This window comes from Haemaphysalis longicornis, unplaced genomic scaffold (genome assembly GCF_048455015.1).
Source record: "Haemaphysalis longicornis isolate Haplotype H1 unplaced genomic scaffold, Haemaphysalis longicornis Haplotype H1 scaffold_8, whole genome shotgun sequence".
Classification (NCBI taxonomy): domain Eukaryota; kingdom Metazoa; phylum Arthropoda; class Arachnida; order Ixodida; family Ixodidae; genus Haemaphysalis; species Haemaphysalis longicornis.
In genome coordinates this window covers 130012598-130031454 of record NW_027526445.1, presented here as the reverse complement: position 1 = coordinate 130031454, position 18857 = coordinate 130012598, and the positions used below count along the sequence as shown (strand labels likewise).

At 47.2% G+C, this 18857-nt stretch overlaps 1 protein-coding gene and 1 long non-coding RNA gene across 3 annotated transcripts in view; one reads left to right on the top strand and one right to left on the bottom strand.

Annotated features, from left to right (window-relative positions):
- Positions 1-1435: 1435 nt before the first annotated feature.
- The window catches only part of LOC144150075 (uncharacterized), a 50043-nt gene continuing 32621 nt past the window's right edge, over positions 1436-18857 (bottom strand). The window contains exons 3-4 of one of the 2 annotated variants that reach the window (XM_077681886.1): positions 4122-4215; positions 1486-2183 (exon numbers count right to left, since the gene is read on the bottom strand). In XM_077681886.1, the coding sequence (XP_077538012.1) occupies positions 2064-2183; positions 4122-4215 (214 nt within the window). In that variant the 3' untranslated portion in view covers positions 1486-2063. Of the gene's footprint in view, positions 4216-18857 lie in introns of both variants that reach the window. The other variant, XR_013318420.1, reaches the window with a different exon arrangement.
- LOC144150076 (uncharacterized) lies at positions 13684-16483 on the top strand. Its single transcript, XR_013318422.1, has 3 exons — positions 13684-13811; positions 14368-14444; positions 16275-16483. It is a non-coding gene; the product is annotated as an uncharacterized LOC144150076 (long non-coding RNA).

The following is an 18857-nucleotide window of genomic DNA, read 5'->3' as shown; positions in this document are numbered from 1 at the left end:
GCTTGCATAGCGTTGATGTTAAAGCTATAGGTCGGAGATTCTTCATGCTGTTGGGTTTTTTCCCTGGCTTTGGGATGGGGTAGATAATCGAATGTTTCCATTGTGCTGGGATGCTCCCAGTTCACCAAATCTCGTTCAGCTCGTCCAGCAGCAGGAGCTTCTCTGGTTCGTCAAGGTTGAGGAACATTTGCCAAGTGATACCATCCCCGCCTGGAGCACTGCGCACGTTGGCCGTATCCGGGGCCAGGGTCAGCTCTTGCAGAGTGAATGGTGCCTCAGCTCCCAGGTCACTGGCTGGTTTCCTTGGTTGATAGGTGCGTGGGTCTGCTGGGATGGCCGGTTGTGGGAAGAATGCCTCAGCGGCGGCCACCTCAAATTCTTCTGGCGTCAGGTCTAAGGCCATTTCTATGTTGAGTGCAGTGTTTTGTCTTGTGCTTGCCGGAGATGGTTCAGTGGGTTTGCCATACCTTGCGAGTGCTGGTGCGCTTGACAAAGGTTTCGCAGTATTCAAACCACCTCGAACGGGCAAGCTGCTTGGCATATCGGCGAGGCTGAGCAGTTTTGTTGCGCACTCGATCCCCGTATTGCCTGCCATTGGCCAGGTAGATTTTGTGAAGGCTCTTCCGTGTCGTCCATAAGTTCAGTAAGTGCTCATCCGGCGTAGGAGCTGACTCGTCTACCATTAGATGCCGTGTGGCCTCCTGTGCCGCCATTATTTTTGAGTCAGTCAATTAGCTCCAAAGATAATTAGAGATAATTAGCCATTTTTGTTCGAATGGACAAGTGTTGGTCATAAAACAGTAATCTTTATATTTTCTAACAATGAGCCCTGGTGAATGCAATAATCGGAGCAGTCTTTTTTTATGCATCGTTTGGAATTAATTTTACAGCTCATTTAACTTTGGTGGCACCAGTGGCAAGGAAAAAGTTTGAGTGCCCATTTCAATCACAAAAGTTTAACGAGCTGTAAAATTAGTTCCACGCGATGCATAAAAAAACTGCTTCAATTATTCCATTCGCCACGGTTCATAGTACTAGAAAATATAAAGACTAGTTTTATGACCAACGCTCTTTTGTCTATTGTTTGACTGAAAATGGCTAATTATCTCTTATTATCGTGGGAGCTAATTGACTCACTCAAAAAATCATGGCATATTTGAAATCAGAGGGGAAAAAGCAGCAAGGCTGACACGTTTCACATAGTTTACTTGCAAATTAAAAGAAGTTGTTTTAAGACCAGTGCCCCCTTCAGGAAATTTTTTACTGTGTCTGTTTGTATATTATGTCATTCTGCTTTTATTTTCTTTTTGCTGCCCTGCTCTGCTGTTTGTGTTGTTGGGGGTGGGAGCACCACCAAGCAGCCTTTTTTTCCAGAAATAGACTACAACTTCAAAAGGGGCATATTGTCACGAAGCTAAGGACGACGCAGTTGTCTTGAAGGAGAAACAAGTTTATGGGAGCAAACTTGTGCTCCCCTAACAACTCAAAAGAATACAGAGGCGGCGAAGCAGTGGTCAACAAAGTGACTTGCGCAGGCGAGTGTCGTCGAATCGAATGCCGCAGCGTCTGTTCTGCAAGCTTTTATCTTTCAGCGCGAGTGTTTCTGGAACATCGAGAACATTGTAGATCACACAAGATTATTCTGGGCTAGCGACGTTAGGGCGAAACAGTCTGCTTATCTGAATGTTATAGCCCGTGCAGCATAAAAATAAGGAATGGAAGACGCTCTTTGCTTGGAACGCAGGTAACACAGCCGGGCGTGGCCCGGCAGTAAAAACAAACAATAAATAAGCAAAACCATACATAGTTAGCGGCAATATTTTTAAAATTTTTGCAAGGTGATCATTTACTTTTTGTCAGCACATAAATAACATCAAGGATAAAAAACCAATAAATAGTTGTATAAAACCAAGTGTAAACAGGTACACGAGTCACTTGTTGCAAAAGGAGAGGCTCGACTAGCGGCATCAACAACACCAACTCAGATGTGGCGTTCTTTTGTCCACAGCTTCCGTTGAGAAAGAGAAAAACTAGCAGCCACAATGCACAATTTCGCAAGTCCTTTACGGATCTTCCTGATTCTTCTTGATCACATTTACTTTTATGTCTTGCAGTTCCTTAATGGCGTCGATGACCTTGTTGTGGCACTGCTGCATCAGTTCAAGGTGCTCGTCGTAGCAGGCCTGGAAAGATCACTTCGTCTTACAATGAACTCCGTCCAAACAGTCATTAAACAAACATTACCTAGGAACAATTTTAAAGCAGCCACCACAAGTTGGAAGTTCCCACCAAAACACGTTATAAACGTCCACTCATTCATCCAATGTGACAAGTACTGCAAGCGAAGTGGATCCAAACTGCTGCAATACAAGTATCTAAGCGAACGGCCATTTCATATGTGCCACAGTAATAGTTTCATGGCCTGAAGCTAGGTCAGCTATGAGGTATATAAGATGGTAGGGACTGCCTGGACAGCCTGTCGGGACAGCCTGTCCAGTACGTGTTCCATTTTATGACCAAACAATAAAGCCTGGTTTGTCGACATTGCCTGCCTTCGACTGCATCATTGGCACCTCCCAGTAAGCCAAACAAACTCTCCCCGGCGTCCCCGCGACGCCATGGTGGGGATTGTGGCTTTGGTTCTTGTGTTCTAGCTCGCTAGCCAGGTAATACGGTCCATTTGTAGCCGCAACCACCACATTCTAACGCCCAAAGTGCCCACAAAACCAAAGGAAACCGCCGCTGCCTCCAGATTTTCACATTCAAAATTCTTCCTCTTGTCACTAAGAATGAGCGTCCCTTTCCGCTGCTGCTAGCAGTTGTTTACTACGGGAGTTGGTTGAACTGGAGGACTAGGTTGAACTCCTTACTGTTCCGAACAGTCAACGCTAACCAGTGACATGAATGACGACCCCAAACTGCACTCGAAAATGAAAGTTGAGACAATTTTAAATAATGTTCATATAGTCGCCACTTTTGAAAATAGGCAGTTATTGGTATTTAGACACAAATACCAAGATAAGCATTTATAAGTACTAATTCATGCTCTTATATCAAAGTGGGGCAATAGCATACCTGCCAACCTAACAGCATGGAAATTCGGGAGACGGCATCAGGGGGGGTGGGGTGGGTAGTTAGTTTAGTATTACGAAATTACTTAGACTGGAGAGTGACACGAGAAAGGAGAAGAGTGTTTATTCTGAGTTGCTTTGTTCTTGCAACATAAAAAAACTACTCCTGGTTCTTGTAGTGGAGAACGCCAAACATTACTTTTGAAGGGAACCTTTTCCATCGCCTTCTTTTGGTTATGGTAAGGAGCGCGTCTCATGGCCGGCCTTTTTACGCTATAAACAACATACCGGCAGCGTTCGTTGCACAGATACGTGCTACGGACAGCGGTGAAAGTGGCAACTGACGATGCGGTTGCACAGCCCACTCAGATTGTGCCTTCACAGGAGGCCCAACGCTGATCCAGTCCCTCAGGGACTTCGTTTCCGCCAAGGACATTTAACTCAGCCAGATGAGGCACCTTAAGATGCTCTTCAGAAAGATTCATGGTAGCTTCGCGTGCGGCAAGCAAAGCTGACCGACTGTGGCTTTTCTGGAAATAAGTTGTAGCATGGCCTTTCTTGCATGCGAATAAAATGTTTTGATGTCTGTTCTTTTTCACAACACGCCTATAACAATATCCAAGTCCCAAGGAAATCCCATTGTTATTAACGATAATTGTTACAAGTGGACTCGAGTGTGTATGTATATTTTTACAAGTTTAGACTGTTTTTCTGCTGTTTGCTCTTATCCTGAAGCAGCATTTCAGTCCACATTGCAAGTGGCAAGTGAACATTTGATGTTAGTGAGTGGTCTGTAGCCACTTTCTTAGTCCCATTTTGAGGACTGTTTTGTTTCCCTGATATGAACCAACAAGGCCAAACACTTCCCTTGCTGCCAAAAGCCTGCTTGAATATGATAACGAGGCATTTACACATAAGGAGCCTTGCATACACAAATGTTAGCACATGCGCACATTGTAAAAACGCAAACAAGCACTTAAAAACATCCTCTTTGATGGCAATGCAATAGTAACCGCTTCTTGGCATCTGCCACAGCCTTGGCCTGCTCACTTGACACGGACATGGTCTTGAGCTCCAGGTCCGCGCACCTCCTGGAGAGCTCAGCGTACTTTTCGCCGAACTCCTGAGGCCGCTTGCGCTTGTCCTGGGATAAGAAGACACGGGACGAAAACAGGCTGTTGTCTTGATCTTTGTCAACGAGCCTGCAATAACTTTAGCCGATGGCGAATTGGCCGCAAGTGGACGAGATAACGTAAATAGCGGAAAGGTTTTAGGCCAGATTTGCACGCTGGCAACAGTAGGAAAGGAAGCAGTACTGAAAGAAAACTAGCTTGACTGATGAGGTGCCATCAGTAATAAGGAGGAAGTGGAGAATGCGCTTAGAACAGGGGAGAGGCTGCAGGTGATGACATAACAATCGACCACCAAAGGATCGAGGCGGCATTGTTCGAGGAAAGATTGCAAAATTATTTTTTTAAAGCCAAGAAAACCACTAATATAATTATGATTCACAAGGCTGGACAATTGAAATACAACTGAAACATTTAACAGCTTAAGCTGTTAACATACTAGATTACTCACACTTGATCATGTTTTATCAATCGGGCACCAGAGTGGAGTTATGTTATAAACCCTTTTGCACAAAATTTTACACAATGCTGGACAAATCGCCCAAGCAGTCAAAGCTCCAGAAACAGACAAAGAAATTGATCAGCTCGTGGAATGCTCATTTGAGCCAGAGCTCTTCAAGGGGATTGACAAAAAGCGTGCTGGGGAGCAGTACGTGAAGGAAGCATTTCCTTTTGTGGAACCAGAGGAGCTAAATGCCAAATTCCATTACGTGGCCTTGCCCAAGCTTCTTTCCATGCTTTGCAATATCCCGGACGTAGCAGCAAATCTTGCTACACTGCAAGTTGAGGAAGACGCGCCCAGGATTCTCAAAGACTACACAGATGGTCTGATATACAGGGAGCACCTGCGAGCTTTGTTACCGGAAGGAAGTGCACACACAATTTTGATCTTGCTCTACACAGACGAAATTGATGTGGTGAACCCATTGGGGGCAAAGCGAGGTATCCACAAGCTTCTTGCTGTTAACTGCAGCCTGCTAAATATCCATCCAAAGTACAGGTCGCAGTTGCACAGTATTTACTTGCTGATGCTCGTAAAGTATGTCCATGTGCAGTCTTATAGACTGGATACCGTGCTGCAACCAGTGGTGGATGACTTGAGGCAACTTTTCGATCAAGGCCTCAGATTTAACTTCGAAGGAGCTGAGAGGCATGCCCGAGTGCTGCTATTCAGTTTCTGTGGAGATAACCTGTCGATGAACCACCTGGGAGGCTTTTCATGCGGTTTTAGTGGTGGCCGTGTTTGCAGGTTTTGTATGGTGTCAGCAAAACAACTGGCGTCAAAGACCTCTGAACACATGTGCCAACTACGCACAGCTGCTAGACATAGAGTTCATTTGCAAGCTGTAGCTGCAAACGGCAAAGCAAACAAGCGTCTATATGGAGTCAAAGAAGCATCTGTGCTTCTCCAGCTGCCATATTTTGACGTGACACGCCAACTTCCCCCTGACATAATGATGATATGTTGGAGGGAGGAGCTGAATGTGTCCTCCGCCAGGTACTGAGGTCACTAATGGAAAAGGGCTTCCTCTCTAGGCGAGACCTGGATGCAGTGTTATCATTTGAGTATGGCCCAAATGACTCGAAAAACAAGCCTGTGCAAGTCAATATATCCTTTTTGACGAGCCAGGCAGCACTCAAAGGAACAGCGTCGAGCAGGTGGTGCCTGTTAAGGTTCCTTCCGCAAATCCTGGGTAATCAGATTCCTCAAGAAAATGAGGACTGGGAGCTCCTTCTCCATTATCGAGAGATCATTGACATTGTTTTTGCGCTGGAAATGCCAGCAGAGCGCCTTGCATACCTGAACGTGCTTGTGCAAACTTTCCTAGAAGAGTTTGCACAGGGATACGGTTCCAGGACAGTCACCCCAAAGCAGCACTACAGGGTGCATTATGCAAGGTTTGTGCAGGAAAGCGGGCCCCTGAAGCAGTTCTGGTGTATGAAGTTTGAGGCAAAGCACCAACACTTTAAGAAGTTGGTGACTTGTGTGAAGAACTTCAAGAACTTCACATATACGCTGTCAATGAGGCATCAGCTAAAGCAGAGCCATCAACTTCACAGTTTCCAGCTGTATGAAGGCCTTCAGAGGGGGCAAGCAATGCGGTGGACTGGGCAACACTTCCACCGTGTGCTAAGGAGGCCTTGCCTATCACAGTACATGAGGTCAAGCAAGCCACTTTGGATCACTGCAAGTACAGGCAAGGCAGTGTACTGGTTGGACAAGCTGGAGACACTCCTGAGTGTAACGAGATAGAGCGTCTTCTTGTTGCAAATGGCAGGCTCTTTGTTTTGGCAAGAATTCTTCTTGTGAGCCATTTTGACCGGCACAGGTTTTGTTATTACCGCAAGCGCTCAGAACTGCAGCTGCATGAGGCCGGAGAGCAGTTTAAACATTGCCTGCTGGACCTGTACAATGGTTCTGTTGTTGTGCCTAAATGAGAGTTGTTGTAAATTAACTGACATAGTAAGTTCTGCGTTGTGCGTTTGTGTTTGCGCTTTTTTTAACCTTGGAGATGCCACTGAGTATGCACTTTTGCCAAGCTTTATTTACCTGCTTATGTTCTGTTTTCGATGTACAGTCAAAGAAAGATTCTAAAAGGTGAAAATGCTAGCTTTTGCTGCAGCTCATAGCACCAATACCTGCTAACAGCTCCTGGTGGAAACAGCGTAGCGATCTGTCAATCCGATGGCAGGGTCACTGCTGGCCAATCTCCAGGGCTTGTGATTTCGCAGTTTTTGTAAATAGCTGTGGCCAGGTATTGTGTTCACCCTGACCCAAACTAACCTATTGTACAGGATTACTTTCTGCTGAAGAGTTGCGATTTGTACGTTTGCAACAATGACTTGTAGCCACTTCTGGTGCACCCCACCACCTTTTTGCTGTGAATGAAAGGTTATGCTCTCATTTTTGCACTTTCCTCATGGCATTAAATTTCTCGCATAGAAATAGTATTTTTTTGTTGATGGTCATTATAATTTATAACCTTCAGTTTGCCCCCGATTAATTTGCTTAAATGTTTCACAACACACATCTGAGGGAAAATCACCTTGTAAAAATGGCAGCCTGGCTGCTTTGCACACATACACATTCAGGGATGTGAGAGTGTACAGCCCACAGTAGATCAGCAATATAAATGCTTGCAGATTCTTTTTTTTGCGATGATATGCCCTTTGGCATAACTACCGATTGAAACAGCTCACCAGCCATAGTGGCTCAGCAGCTAATGAACATGAAGACGTGGGTTCGATTCCCAGCCATAGTGCGTGTATTAAAGGGAAGGTTAAAACAAAGAACATGTTTGTGCATTTGATTTTGGGTGCCCAGTGAAGGTTTCAAGCTGGCCTAACTTAATATTTCGTTACTGATTGGTAGGTAAATTACCGACATGCTGATGAACACGTTACACGATCATGAATGTGGAGCATCGGCTCCCAGGCAACAAGCACCCCAGAGTGGTGTAGAAGATAGGGGAGGTGACTGTAATAAAACAGGCAAATTTTCATAACAAAGGAAGAAGAAAGGACAAAAGGCCAGGTGATTACCGAGGTGTAGATACCGGCTTGCTACCTTGCACTGGGTTCAGGGGAGATAAAAGAGAGGGTGGGAGAAGAGGAAGAGATAGGAGTGGGAAGGCACGCACTCTAGTCCGGTTTAGGCACTATCGTCGTTCATGCAAGTTCGGTTCGCTCAGGAAACGAAGGGCTTTCGTATATGAATCGCTTGAATATGAAAACAATTTGCTTGGTTTTTAATTCTACTAAACATCTGCCAAAATGAGTGTTACGAATTTTAACATAGTCAGCCCCTTTTCCCCTTCTGTATGCACAGTCATATCTGGTTGCATTAGCAATAAGTGGGGCTCCATTGTGTGGACTCACTAAAGGGTATAGCCATTGTCGGTATCGAGGTACCCCTTCCACCTTTGCTCGATGTTATGTTCAGCTTTTCATTCGTTGACAGACTGCTTAGGACGTGCTGCGAGGCAATTGAACTACATCACATGGCAGTATTCTTTTTCAGCTGCATTTGTTTGTTGGAAATGTGAAACTAGTTTCCCTGATTATGTAATATATATATATATATATATATATATATACAGGGTGTCCCAGCTCTCATGCACCAAGATTAAAAAAAAAGAGTAAAGGCGTAACTCGAATGAAACCAGGTGCATAATGTTTGCAGTACTGTGAAGAAGCGGACATCATTTTTTTCTTTAATGAGACTTAATTAACTAATTGTAATTAATTATCTAACTCTAGAAATAATGTCCTAATCACTAAAGTGTCAATGAGGCACTTGTAGGTAACCACGAGGGGAATCTAACTTCGGTATTTTCAGCGATGAACTAATTGCGTACACATTTATTCTGACTGATAAAAGAAACCCGCGAAATATGAAAAATACCACGTGACGGCGCCTCCGCGCGCACCGTAAAGCAACGCCCTCAAACAGGCTGCGTCTGAGTTAGCCAGAATGAAATAGACAAAAGAAAGAAAGAAGAAATCGCGACTGAGTTTGTTCCTTATCTGCACACGCGTCCCGCGAATCTTGCTGCTGCTGCTCCTTCCATGCATGCTATTATCAAGGTGATGCGCTGTCTCTTCAGGCGGGCACACGCGAAGCAGTTGCTTTCAATCAGCTTTGTTTGGAGACGCTGCTTTACAATGCGCGCGTAAGCGTCGTCACGTGGTATTTTTTATATTTCGCGGGTTTCCTTTATCAGTCAGAATAAATGAGTACGCAATTAGTTCGTCGCTGAAAATAGCGTAGTTAGATGCCCCTCGTGGTTACCTACAAGTGCCTCATTGACACTTTAGTGATTAGGACAGTGTTTGTCGAGTTAGATGATTAATTACAGTTAATTAATTAAGTTTCATTAACGAAAAAATTACTCTCCGCTTCTTCACAGTACTGCAAACATTATGCACTAGGTTTTCTCCGAGTTACGCAATTTCTCTTTTTTTAAATCTTGGTGCATGATAGCTGGGACACCCTGTATATATATATATATATATATATATATACAGTCAAACCTGGATATAACGAAGTGGACAAAAATTCGATTTTAACACGAAATGTTTTATGCCGGGGTCCACCAAGATCTGACTGACGTCATATCCGTCACGGAAATGATATCGACAGAAAAACTTCAATTGACACGGCTGCGCCGGGATTTGAACCACGAACTCTTTCGCCTCAACTGGAGGTACAAAATGTGCTCCCGACTGCGCTACGAACAGACGCGTAAACAGGACGACAAACGCGCCTTATATCCTTCCGTTCAGATGGTGCTGCTGCCTAGCGAAGCGAAGTAGTGCATCATGACGCTAATGAGCATCAATGGTTGGCGCCTCGATGCCAGCGCATACGTGTACGGGGGATGCGCATCGTAACCTGCGGAGAAGCTTGTAAGGCAACGACCACGGAGTAAGATCGACGCCGACTTGCGAATGTCATGCTCGTGGCACGGTCCGCTGCTTCTTTCACTGCAGTGGACCGTGTATTCACAAAACGATCCGCTGACAACTCCTTTGGTTTTTTTTCTCATGGACGGTTTGCAAGCGCCTGTGGTTTCAGTTGGATTTATGCAATGCTTCGGCGCGTGCAATCCAGTGTCTAACGTTGAAGCATACAACAATGCCATACCGACGAAATATAAATAGCGATATGCAAGTTCATATCGATGCACAATAAGCATTCAACTGCTCCTGTGAGGGCACATTCCACTTTCGTGTTTTACCAGTTCCTATAGAAGAGGGATCAACCACATTTTCCGTTACGTGGAGGTTTTTGTTAAATGCAGGTTTCCCCGCGTGAATGAAGTAGAAACGAAAGCAAAATGCTAGACATCAGTGACAGTGACAAGGAGTTTTGGAAAACAGCGTGGTTTCTGCTGGCTGCTTTCCCACGAGCTTTCCCACGGTACTCCGAGAAGCAAGGTCACTTACACCCATATTCAGAAACGTAACTTAAGTGTCACTTTTGCTTCTGACACTTTTCGGTGCCATAACGCGTTTCAAGGACAACACTTATGCCAAAAAGACGCTCTTTCACGAACTTGATACTCTTTTCTGCATTTAAAATTAGCGAGAGGATGCTAGCTGGGATACTGTACTGGGCGCCGTTCCCCTTTTTCGCCGGTGGAGATGGCATTTAAAATTGTGAGTTCGTCTTGGAAAGACAAAACTTTTCGTTTTCTGACAGCAGAAATCATCACCGACGAATCGACACCACAAATAACACTGGAGACAAGTGGACGGGCAGGCCCAGCACCTAACCGACACCATGCTCACGCTAGGAAACGCACGGTAGTTTGCGGTGCAGGCAAAATTCCTTAAATTAGTGCATCTCGCTAGCCAATTCTCCAGAAAAAGTGCAAAAAGCAATGGCTCATCAGCGTAGTGAATCCGTTACATCAAGGTTAAGTGTCATTATGCCTTCGTTACATAGAAGTCGCAAAAACATGGGTTCCAATAAGGCTGGCAATGGGGAATTGAAAAACTTCGTTAAGTCCAGGAATTCGTTATGTGGAGGTTTGTTACATCCAGGTATAACTGTGTGTATTATATATATATATATATATATATATATATATATATATATATATATATATGAAACTGAAGCGTTCAAAATGGTGAAGAAACGAGAAAAAAAACTTCGGGCAAGGTAGCGGCTCGAGTGCATTGCCAGCATTTCAACAAGACGCGTTTCCTGACAAAGGCAAGTTTTGTCGAAATGTTGGCAACGCACTTGTACAAAGATTTTTTTTCATACAAAAATGTGCATACACAGACACGTGTGTGTGTGTGTACAACGCTGAAATGTACAATACGTTTGATTCATTCTTGAAGACGGACTGTCCTCAACCAAAACATTGAAGTTTTTATTGCGTCCTGTTTTTTTGCCATTTGTTGCCACTAATAGAACCGAAGAAATAATGATACAGATTGCACTAATTGATATTCACAATTATGTATACAAAGAAACTGTACTGCCCACATCTGAGGACTTGCTGTTGCAGTTACTGTGATTATATGCATGCTGTCTACGTCATTGCATGTATACGACCACTGCTTGAATAACAACAAACTAATTCAATCTTATCAGCGCGCAGAGCATAGTGATAATGTTCACGAGGAGCCAAGGACACGGAAGCTTCCCCCCGTTGATGGTGATGCCATAAACATCACTCGACTTGTTCAGTTACGCAGCTCTATAGCGAATAGCTCAGCTTTATTTCGTGCTTTTTGCGAGTTGTTTGAATTTGTTACTTGATTGTATTTTCGTTTTATTTTATTGCCCGAGTGGACCTTTTGTTCCTAACAGCGCCATGTTACGAGTTATATCATAGTTGTATCACGCAAGAGACTACAAAAGAAAAAAGGCAGCGCTATCTTCATCTTCAAAGTTCTGAAACCGTACGCTATGCAGCTTCAAAGGCCTGCCATTCGATGCTCCCGCGATCACCTTCAAATTAATCGTGTTTGTACAATACGCTTATCGCGGGGCGCGCCCGTGTTGTTTGCAGGCACATTGCGCTCCACTTGGCCAACCCATGCGCAAAGGTCGCTCTTTCGGTGCGCTGTTTTCGAAGTTTAGCACATTTCCTAGTTCCAATAATTGATCGTGCAATGACTGGGCGCTTTGGCATTGGCCACTGAACGCTAATTACAATTCGTTTGAAGTTTGTCCCGGCGTGCACATGGCATCCGTCAGAAGCGGCAATTACGATAGGAGCGAGCCACCAAAAGTAATTACGGCGCTTGCAAGCACAAGCAAAAGGCCAATTGGTATTTTGTACCGTTCGCAACACTTCGAGCGACAACGTGCAGTCGGTTGCGTTTTCTTGCCACCGTAAACATACGCATGCATAAAAAAAAGACAGCCACAGCACGAAAAGAACAAAAAAGAAAACTGGCCGTTGCACAGCTGTCAGCTTATGTGCGTCGCGCGACGGTGGCTGCGCTCTTTTTTTATTTATTTCCGGACTTCGACATGAGCAGTGGCATCGGTAGTGTTACTCGGGACGCCATCAACACAAGGGGAGATAGCCATCGCCCGCTTGGGGAGAAAAAGCAACGTCGCGAGAGCAAATGTTGCTTTTAGTACTTCCATTTAGTCCCAGTAATGCCCAGGACCAAACATTTAGTTCGTGAATTCTGCACACGGCCCGCACCTTGGCGCCGTTGGTCTTTTAGGGGTCTAAATGTTCTTCGCGGAGCCTAAAGGCAGAAGTTAGTCTTATTTTCTCCCATTTTGGCTAAGAGTGTTGTCTTTCCACAAAATTTGCGGCGACGCAAGCAAATACGCGGTCAATACTTTTTCTCTACTGATCCCCTGAACGTCGGCTGAGGGCCTTCATGATTGATGTCTTCAATTCCTTTTGAACACGTTATTTCAGCCTAGCCCAAGTGGCGGCTTTCTTTACCAGTTTGGTTTGAAAAGCGCAAGAGTTCGCTGGTAATTTGCTCCATGCATGCACGTAGGTTGGCTGTAATGCTTTCCATCCTGCAGTCATTTAGGTGGAATATACAGAAATAGGGTTTTCTCTGGTGCATGCTTCGACTTGTGCAAAACTACAAAATTACCATACGCTCTGGAGAGCTCGAAAAAAACCTGAACCTTGCACTTTGTAAAAAAAGGAAGCCTTGAAAGTGTAGTGCAAGCTAGCTGCTGTTCCTTTCTGCTGCAGATTTCAGGCCTTGAAGCATGTCAAAGCTAGAGCCTCATACATGCACATTTCGGCACTTGACCTTTGTGGCGACCCCCTCACACCTTGTCTCCCTTTCGTCACTGCATCAGCGCAACCTACCTTCCACTCCTATGGGACGAGTCTTTGTGGTTTTCCTGCTGCAACCCACAGGTGCTCCCCTATTTGGAGACGCACTTCTTGTTGCTCTCTTTCTGATGCCTTTTATTACAGCATGAATACATCGTCAAACACGAGAGGTGGGCCCATGCTACCCTCTAAGCAGTTTCTCCTACCGGTATTCCTTACTGCTGATGTGGGCGGCGAAAAAGAGTCTTGTGTACTTTCTCGCTTTGCTGAGCTGTTTTGATTGAGAGAGCCACTTGCGGGCCCACTGCTCTTGAGCACAAACATGCAGGGGCCAAGACTTTCCTCGGATCTGTGAGGAACATGTCCAGCTGCTGGCATTCCGTTATGCTAAACAAAGCTGCGCTGTGCTGACTCCTGGCTCGCCTCATGGCTCTGAGCACAAATGAGCCGCCGCAGTGCCTGCTACATTCCTTTCTCTAGTCAGGATGGTGTATCATTTCTAAACGTGGGGGCGGCATATCCCCACGCGTGATGCATCATGCCGGCCTATCGGGGAAAGGAGCGGATTGTTCCTTCCGTGCTGCTTTCTTGTGCTGTGTGCTCTGTACTCCCTCAGGCAGACCGCCGGGTCAAGTGTGTGCACATTGCGTTCCCCCCTCCCCTCACGTGCTAGGCACCGCTCTTGAAGCAATGGCTGGACAGGGATGCGGGCCACATCCGGGTGTTGGAAAGAAATAACCAGCAGGCAGCCGCCTGGCTCCATGGCCTTCTCCTGCTCGAGGCCCCCAACCGGCGCCAGGAGACGGCCCCCGCGTTCGTGCCAGGAGCGAGTAAGTTCTGTTTCACCTCTGAACCCATTTCTTCTCTCCTCCCATTCGCTCGTGTGGAGCCACGGGGAGCGCACTAGTGTAACGTCCAAGATGTGTGGCTGGGCACCATTCAGACTTGCTGCACCCATTTCTGGTGGCCTGGCTGTATGGCATTCTCGCAATGCGGTACCCTTTTGGGAACACTGTTCTGTGGCCAGCTAGGAAAGCAAGCTCTGCGAATGCACTGGTCCCGAGGACCTGGCCATGTGCAGGGCGCAGCTAAAGTGGCCCTAGTAAAGCCCCCTTCTGTGATGGGCACAAGCAACACGTCTGATCGCTTGTTCCCTATCATACATCCAGCCTTGCCAGGCTGTCCAGCCTCGTACTACTGATCTGCACTTGGTAGGCCTTGCCCACGAAACGCGGATTCTTGGTCACAGATAAGTTTATAAGCAGCAGTGCTGTGGCTGTCCCCACCTGAGCAGCAATGTTCCCATCTAGGGCGCTATTTCCTTGACGCCAACCATAAGCCTTTATTCCAAGGGCACTGATGGATGCAAGTGCCCTCGCTATGCAGGCCGGGCTCCCCGCATCCACCTGCCAGCCTCCACTGCAACCAGGAAGAGGCACTGCGCGCCAGTCGCTGTCCCCCAGGTACGCATGGAATTCTCCCCCTGGAGGGACATTGAACTGTACTGTTGAAGAGGGGCTGGAGGCTGAAGAGCCCCTAGAGTGGCTGACTAGCCTACAGCCCCGGGCCAGTTCTGCTAAATGCATGGAACAACGAGGCCGCTGTGCAAACTACCCCAGGGGTGTGTGCATGCACTCATTTCCTGAATAATACGGACCTCCTAGTAGCGATTGAACAGGCCAACCAGCTGCTCAAGCGATCCTCCATTTACCCCTATTGTGCACGAATGTTCCGTTGCCAGCGAATTGGCAGGGAAGACTGTGCTCGAGAAGGGTCCTTTTCAACACACACAAATCTTTTTAGAAACTTCCGTATTCTGATGTAAGTTTTAAGAGAAATTTTAGACAAACTTGTTACATATGGAGGGAAATGAAAAAAACTGTGGCATGACATTATCTGTCCAACTTGCCTAATTGGCCGACGAAATTAAGCCTTTAAGACAAGAAAATAAAACCAGTAGTGTCAGAGCCAGCAGCCTTCCACACACTGTTCTATACGTTTCACTACGTCCTTACTCCCGGCAGTGGCACTAGTTGTTCAGCAGTAGCGTGGCACAGCTAGTGAGGTCATTTGTTTTCATGGGCTTCCTTATAGAGGTTCTAGATGGTCTCTAGTCTGTACTTCCGGCTTGATTGGGAGGTCTGGTATTCATGAAAGGGAGCAACATGTTCAGCAGTGAACAAGCCAGGATACACGCGTCGCGCAGCAAAGCCAACATCCTTTGCATCACACGGGGGGGGGGATTTACCCAGGGGGCAGGCGTCATCTCAGGTGGCTTGGTTGATGCCTCGGAATGCCGGCAGCAGGGCCCCTTTTGAGAAGCACCTTTAACGGCTGAGCCCTTGTAAGGGCCTCAGTTGGCTTGGCTGCTTTCGCCTCTTCCGCTGCTGGTTTGTACGCTTGCGCAATAAGTCGGCCTGTTGCGCCATCCATCCAGCTGCTGTCTTTGCCTAGAACAGCTTGATTCAGTCTACGGTGTTTTTGTTTTCTGAACAAGGAGGAAGGAATTAGGCTCTTCTATATTGCTGCAACCATACGGCAGCGGAGTGAAATAACCACTTCGTCAGCGTGTGGCACTTGCTTGCGTAGTAGAAAAAGCAAACTGTTGAATGACAGTACGGAGAAGCTGCTAGTCCTCCAGGTAGGTTTACCAACAAAACGGAGTCGAATGCGGCGACTGCTTACGCTGGAAGAGGTAGCCGACGGTCTGCCTGCAATTATTTTTTCCTCGGACTTCCCCCTTTGGCAACTGGAGAACGTATAGGTTTTTTTAGTGAGCTCTATCCTTATCCTAGGCGACCCTTTTTGACGCTGAGACACTTGGTAGTCGCTAGCTCAGTCCGCTTGATCAGCGTGCGTATTGTCTTTACTTGTTTGAGCTGCACTGCAGCATTCTTAGGATATTTAAGGTTTACTGGCCCTTCATTTCTATCCAGCATTGATATTTTTAGGACTTCGCCGCAGCTTCTACAGTTGGAGCAGCGATATTTTCTCTCCTTCCCGCCCTTTTCGTCTTCTTTTCTCTGCTTGCAAGATGGCATTGAATCATAATCGCGGCACATTTTACAGCAACAGAAAAGGTACCTCAGTGCAGTGGTTTGCGTAGTGCAGTTGAAGTGAAATTGGCAGAAAAATTGCGGTTCCTTGAGTTTCCCTACGCCGCAACATGTTTAACGGGAGGAGTTTAAAATGCCGAGGCTAAGGGGGCAGACACTGCTAGCACGCAGCACCGGCTGAATGGTAGCCTCGTCGCATTGCACTGTATTGTGCGTTTGCACCTTTGGGTGTTTCAGGGTTGGACCAGGAGGCTTCGGCCCTGCTGTCCAAAGTCCTGGACAAGACGGCGACGGTCGTCCACCCTGAAACTCGGCCGGCACCTGACACGCTCCAAGGACAGAGGTAATCTGCGCTACTCGCAACTTCTGTTCCGATGCCTTCATCTGTAAGGCTGAACAAATAGAGATTTCTGCTTTTGAGCCCCAGTGAATAATGACTGATTTAATCGGAGCGAATATTCTAGACGTTTGAAAACAGTGCGGAAGACGGGACTGAGCAAGTAATAGACGATGGTGCTGGCCGGTTTATCAGGATGCAAAAAATGCACTGATGATTACTATACTTTTAATGCGGAATTCGGGCACAGCGCGAGCTGCAGTCTTCTCGGTCACGGCTGCGTGTCAGAAAGTGATCGCGTCAGCTATTAATTACCTAGCTTACTACCCTTGTTTGTTCTTTATTTACGGTGTTTGCCATTATGTTCATTTTTTGTGCTGTCAGTTTTATTACCCACTTTGTATTGTTCAAACACGATTCTCGGCCTTTTCGCTCAGACCAAGAAGAGGCACTCTGTTCCGGCCAGGCTGTTTCTTGGCCGGGACTTAGTTTTTGTCACAGAAAACTGGTGCAGCACTTAGCCGCAGCACAGGCAGCGACCTGTTGAGCACTAGCACGGTCCACATTGACCCCGGCCCGCTCTGCGGTGAAAAACTCGACGACTGAGTACTGTGCACCACCACCCAAGGTGCACTGCTCTTGCCCTGGCCGACTCGACCGCCGCCACTATTGCCAAAGGAATAGATGCTGTTATCGGCCCTCGCGGACTCGACACCTTGCAGTATGAAGGCGGCATGTGCTTCTGCCTCGTCGTTGCCTCAGCAGCTGCAGCCAAGAAGTTGAACGCTGCTGGATTTGTCACCCTCAGCGGCACGAAGACGCCAGTACAGTGTGTCGGACCGCAGGTAGTAGTGGTCACTGTGCTGCGGCTCAAGCCTTTTATTGGATAAGCCGACCTTGGAGCCGCACTCCACTACCCCACATTCAAGGGATTCTCTTTCATCACGACCGACCACCGCGTCGGGAAGGCGGAAATGTGAAAGCCTATCCCGAACTTTCTTGAAGTCTGTGGTGTTCAAGTCCAGTGCGAGTACCGTGGCCTTAAGCGCATGTGTGCCATTGCTACCAGCTCGGCCACAACGGCAACGACTGCAAGACCCCGTCGTGCTTGCGCTGCCAGAACTTGCGACACGAGGAGCAGCAGTGCGACGCAGGGTGCAGGCGATGCGGGGGAAACCACGCCACCGCCCCATGTTTGCGACCATGCTCGTTTGCTGATGCCTCTCTTCCCGCAGTCCTTCATTGTACCACGCGGCAATCAGCCACCGGCCCAGAATACAACGCACCCCCAGCACGGCCAAGGAGCAGCCCACTTGGCCAGCAGACGGCAGCCCTGTGTTGAGGCACAGGCCTGGGAAGCAAGGTGGGTATCGCTGGCCCCTTTTCCCACAGCAACTTGTGCTGAATCCTGACCACTTGAGAGCACTGGTTGGTACATCCAGTGTCACGAGCAGACAACTCGAATTGTAAAATTGAATTTTCTCTGCTCCCTCTCGAAGCAGTGTTTTGGCTGTTCCCCCAGTGCTTGAATTGTGGCCGAGTGCTCTCCTGTGTTCTGTCCCACATCGCGTGCCAGCCTGCCTCGCCGAAACTAGTAATATCCTTTTTGCGAGATAGTTGTTTGGCCTATTGCAGCCACTGTCATTGCGAATCGGCTCGGCGTGCACCTGCTTTACTGTACGCTGTGTTTCTTGTACTGGAGCCGAGTACACGTTGCGAGATCGGCTCTCCTTTCTTGTTTGCTGGGCTGGGCATTTCTTTCCACGTCCAATGTGCAGCTCAAAATGTTGCAAACTCTGCGTTGCAACACGGAGTTTCAGCAGGGGCAACTAGGGCAAAGGGTTTACGGTGGTTGTGGTGGTGGTTGTTGTGTAGTATCAGCCGGGGTTAGCCTGGCTGGATATGCTGGCAACTCCGCTGAAGCTTCTCCTAATTAGTCAATGTTGGGGTCCTTTCACCATGACTTTGCCAGTTCCGTCTCCTGAAGGAAGCCTAGAAGGCGCGACACGTCTCTGCGCAGCATCCAATGTCCCCTCAGGAAGACAATGTGGTCCAGAGTGTTGTGAGGAGCTGCCAAATTTCAAATCGCTGAGAGCATTGCAATCCATTCGAAATCATGCTCTGGACAACACATTACATAGTGAACATCCCCTACCACTACACACGACGAACACCGAGGCGATCGCACGAGGCCCACATTGAATAGCCATGCTGTGGTCTTCGCTGAGCCCGTTCGGATGCGGTACAGCAATGTTCCTGCCGATTTCGTAAGTCCCTTTGTGACGCAAGGCTGATGATAGGGATCTCCAAGAAACCTGAAATGTCCGACGACTGTTCGCCTGAATTCGTTCCAGTGATCGGCCGAATTTACAGTCGGTACAAATTGCAGCGCATTCCGTGCTGTCTGATCAGCGGTCTCATTGCCCTTGACGCGACAAGCGGTTCTTTGGCACAGTGGCTCTCCCAAAGAACTGCCGCTCAAC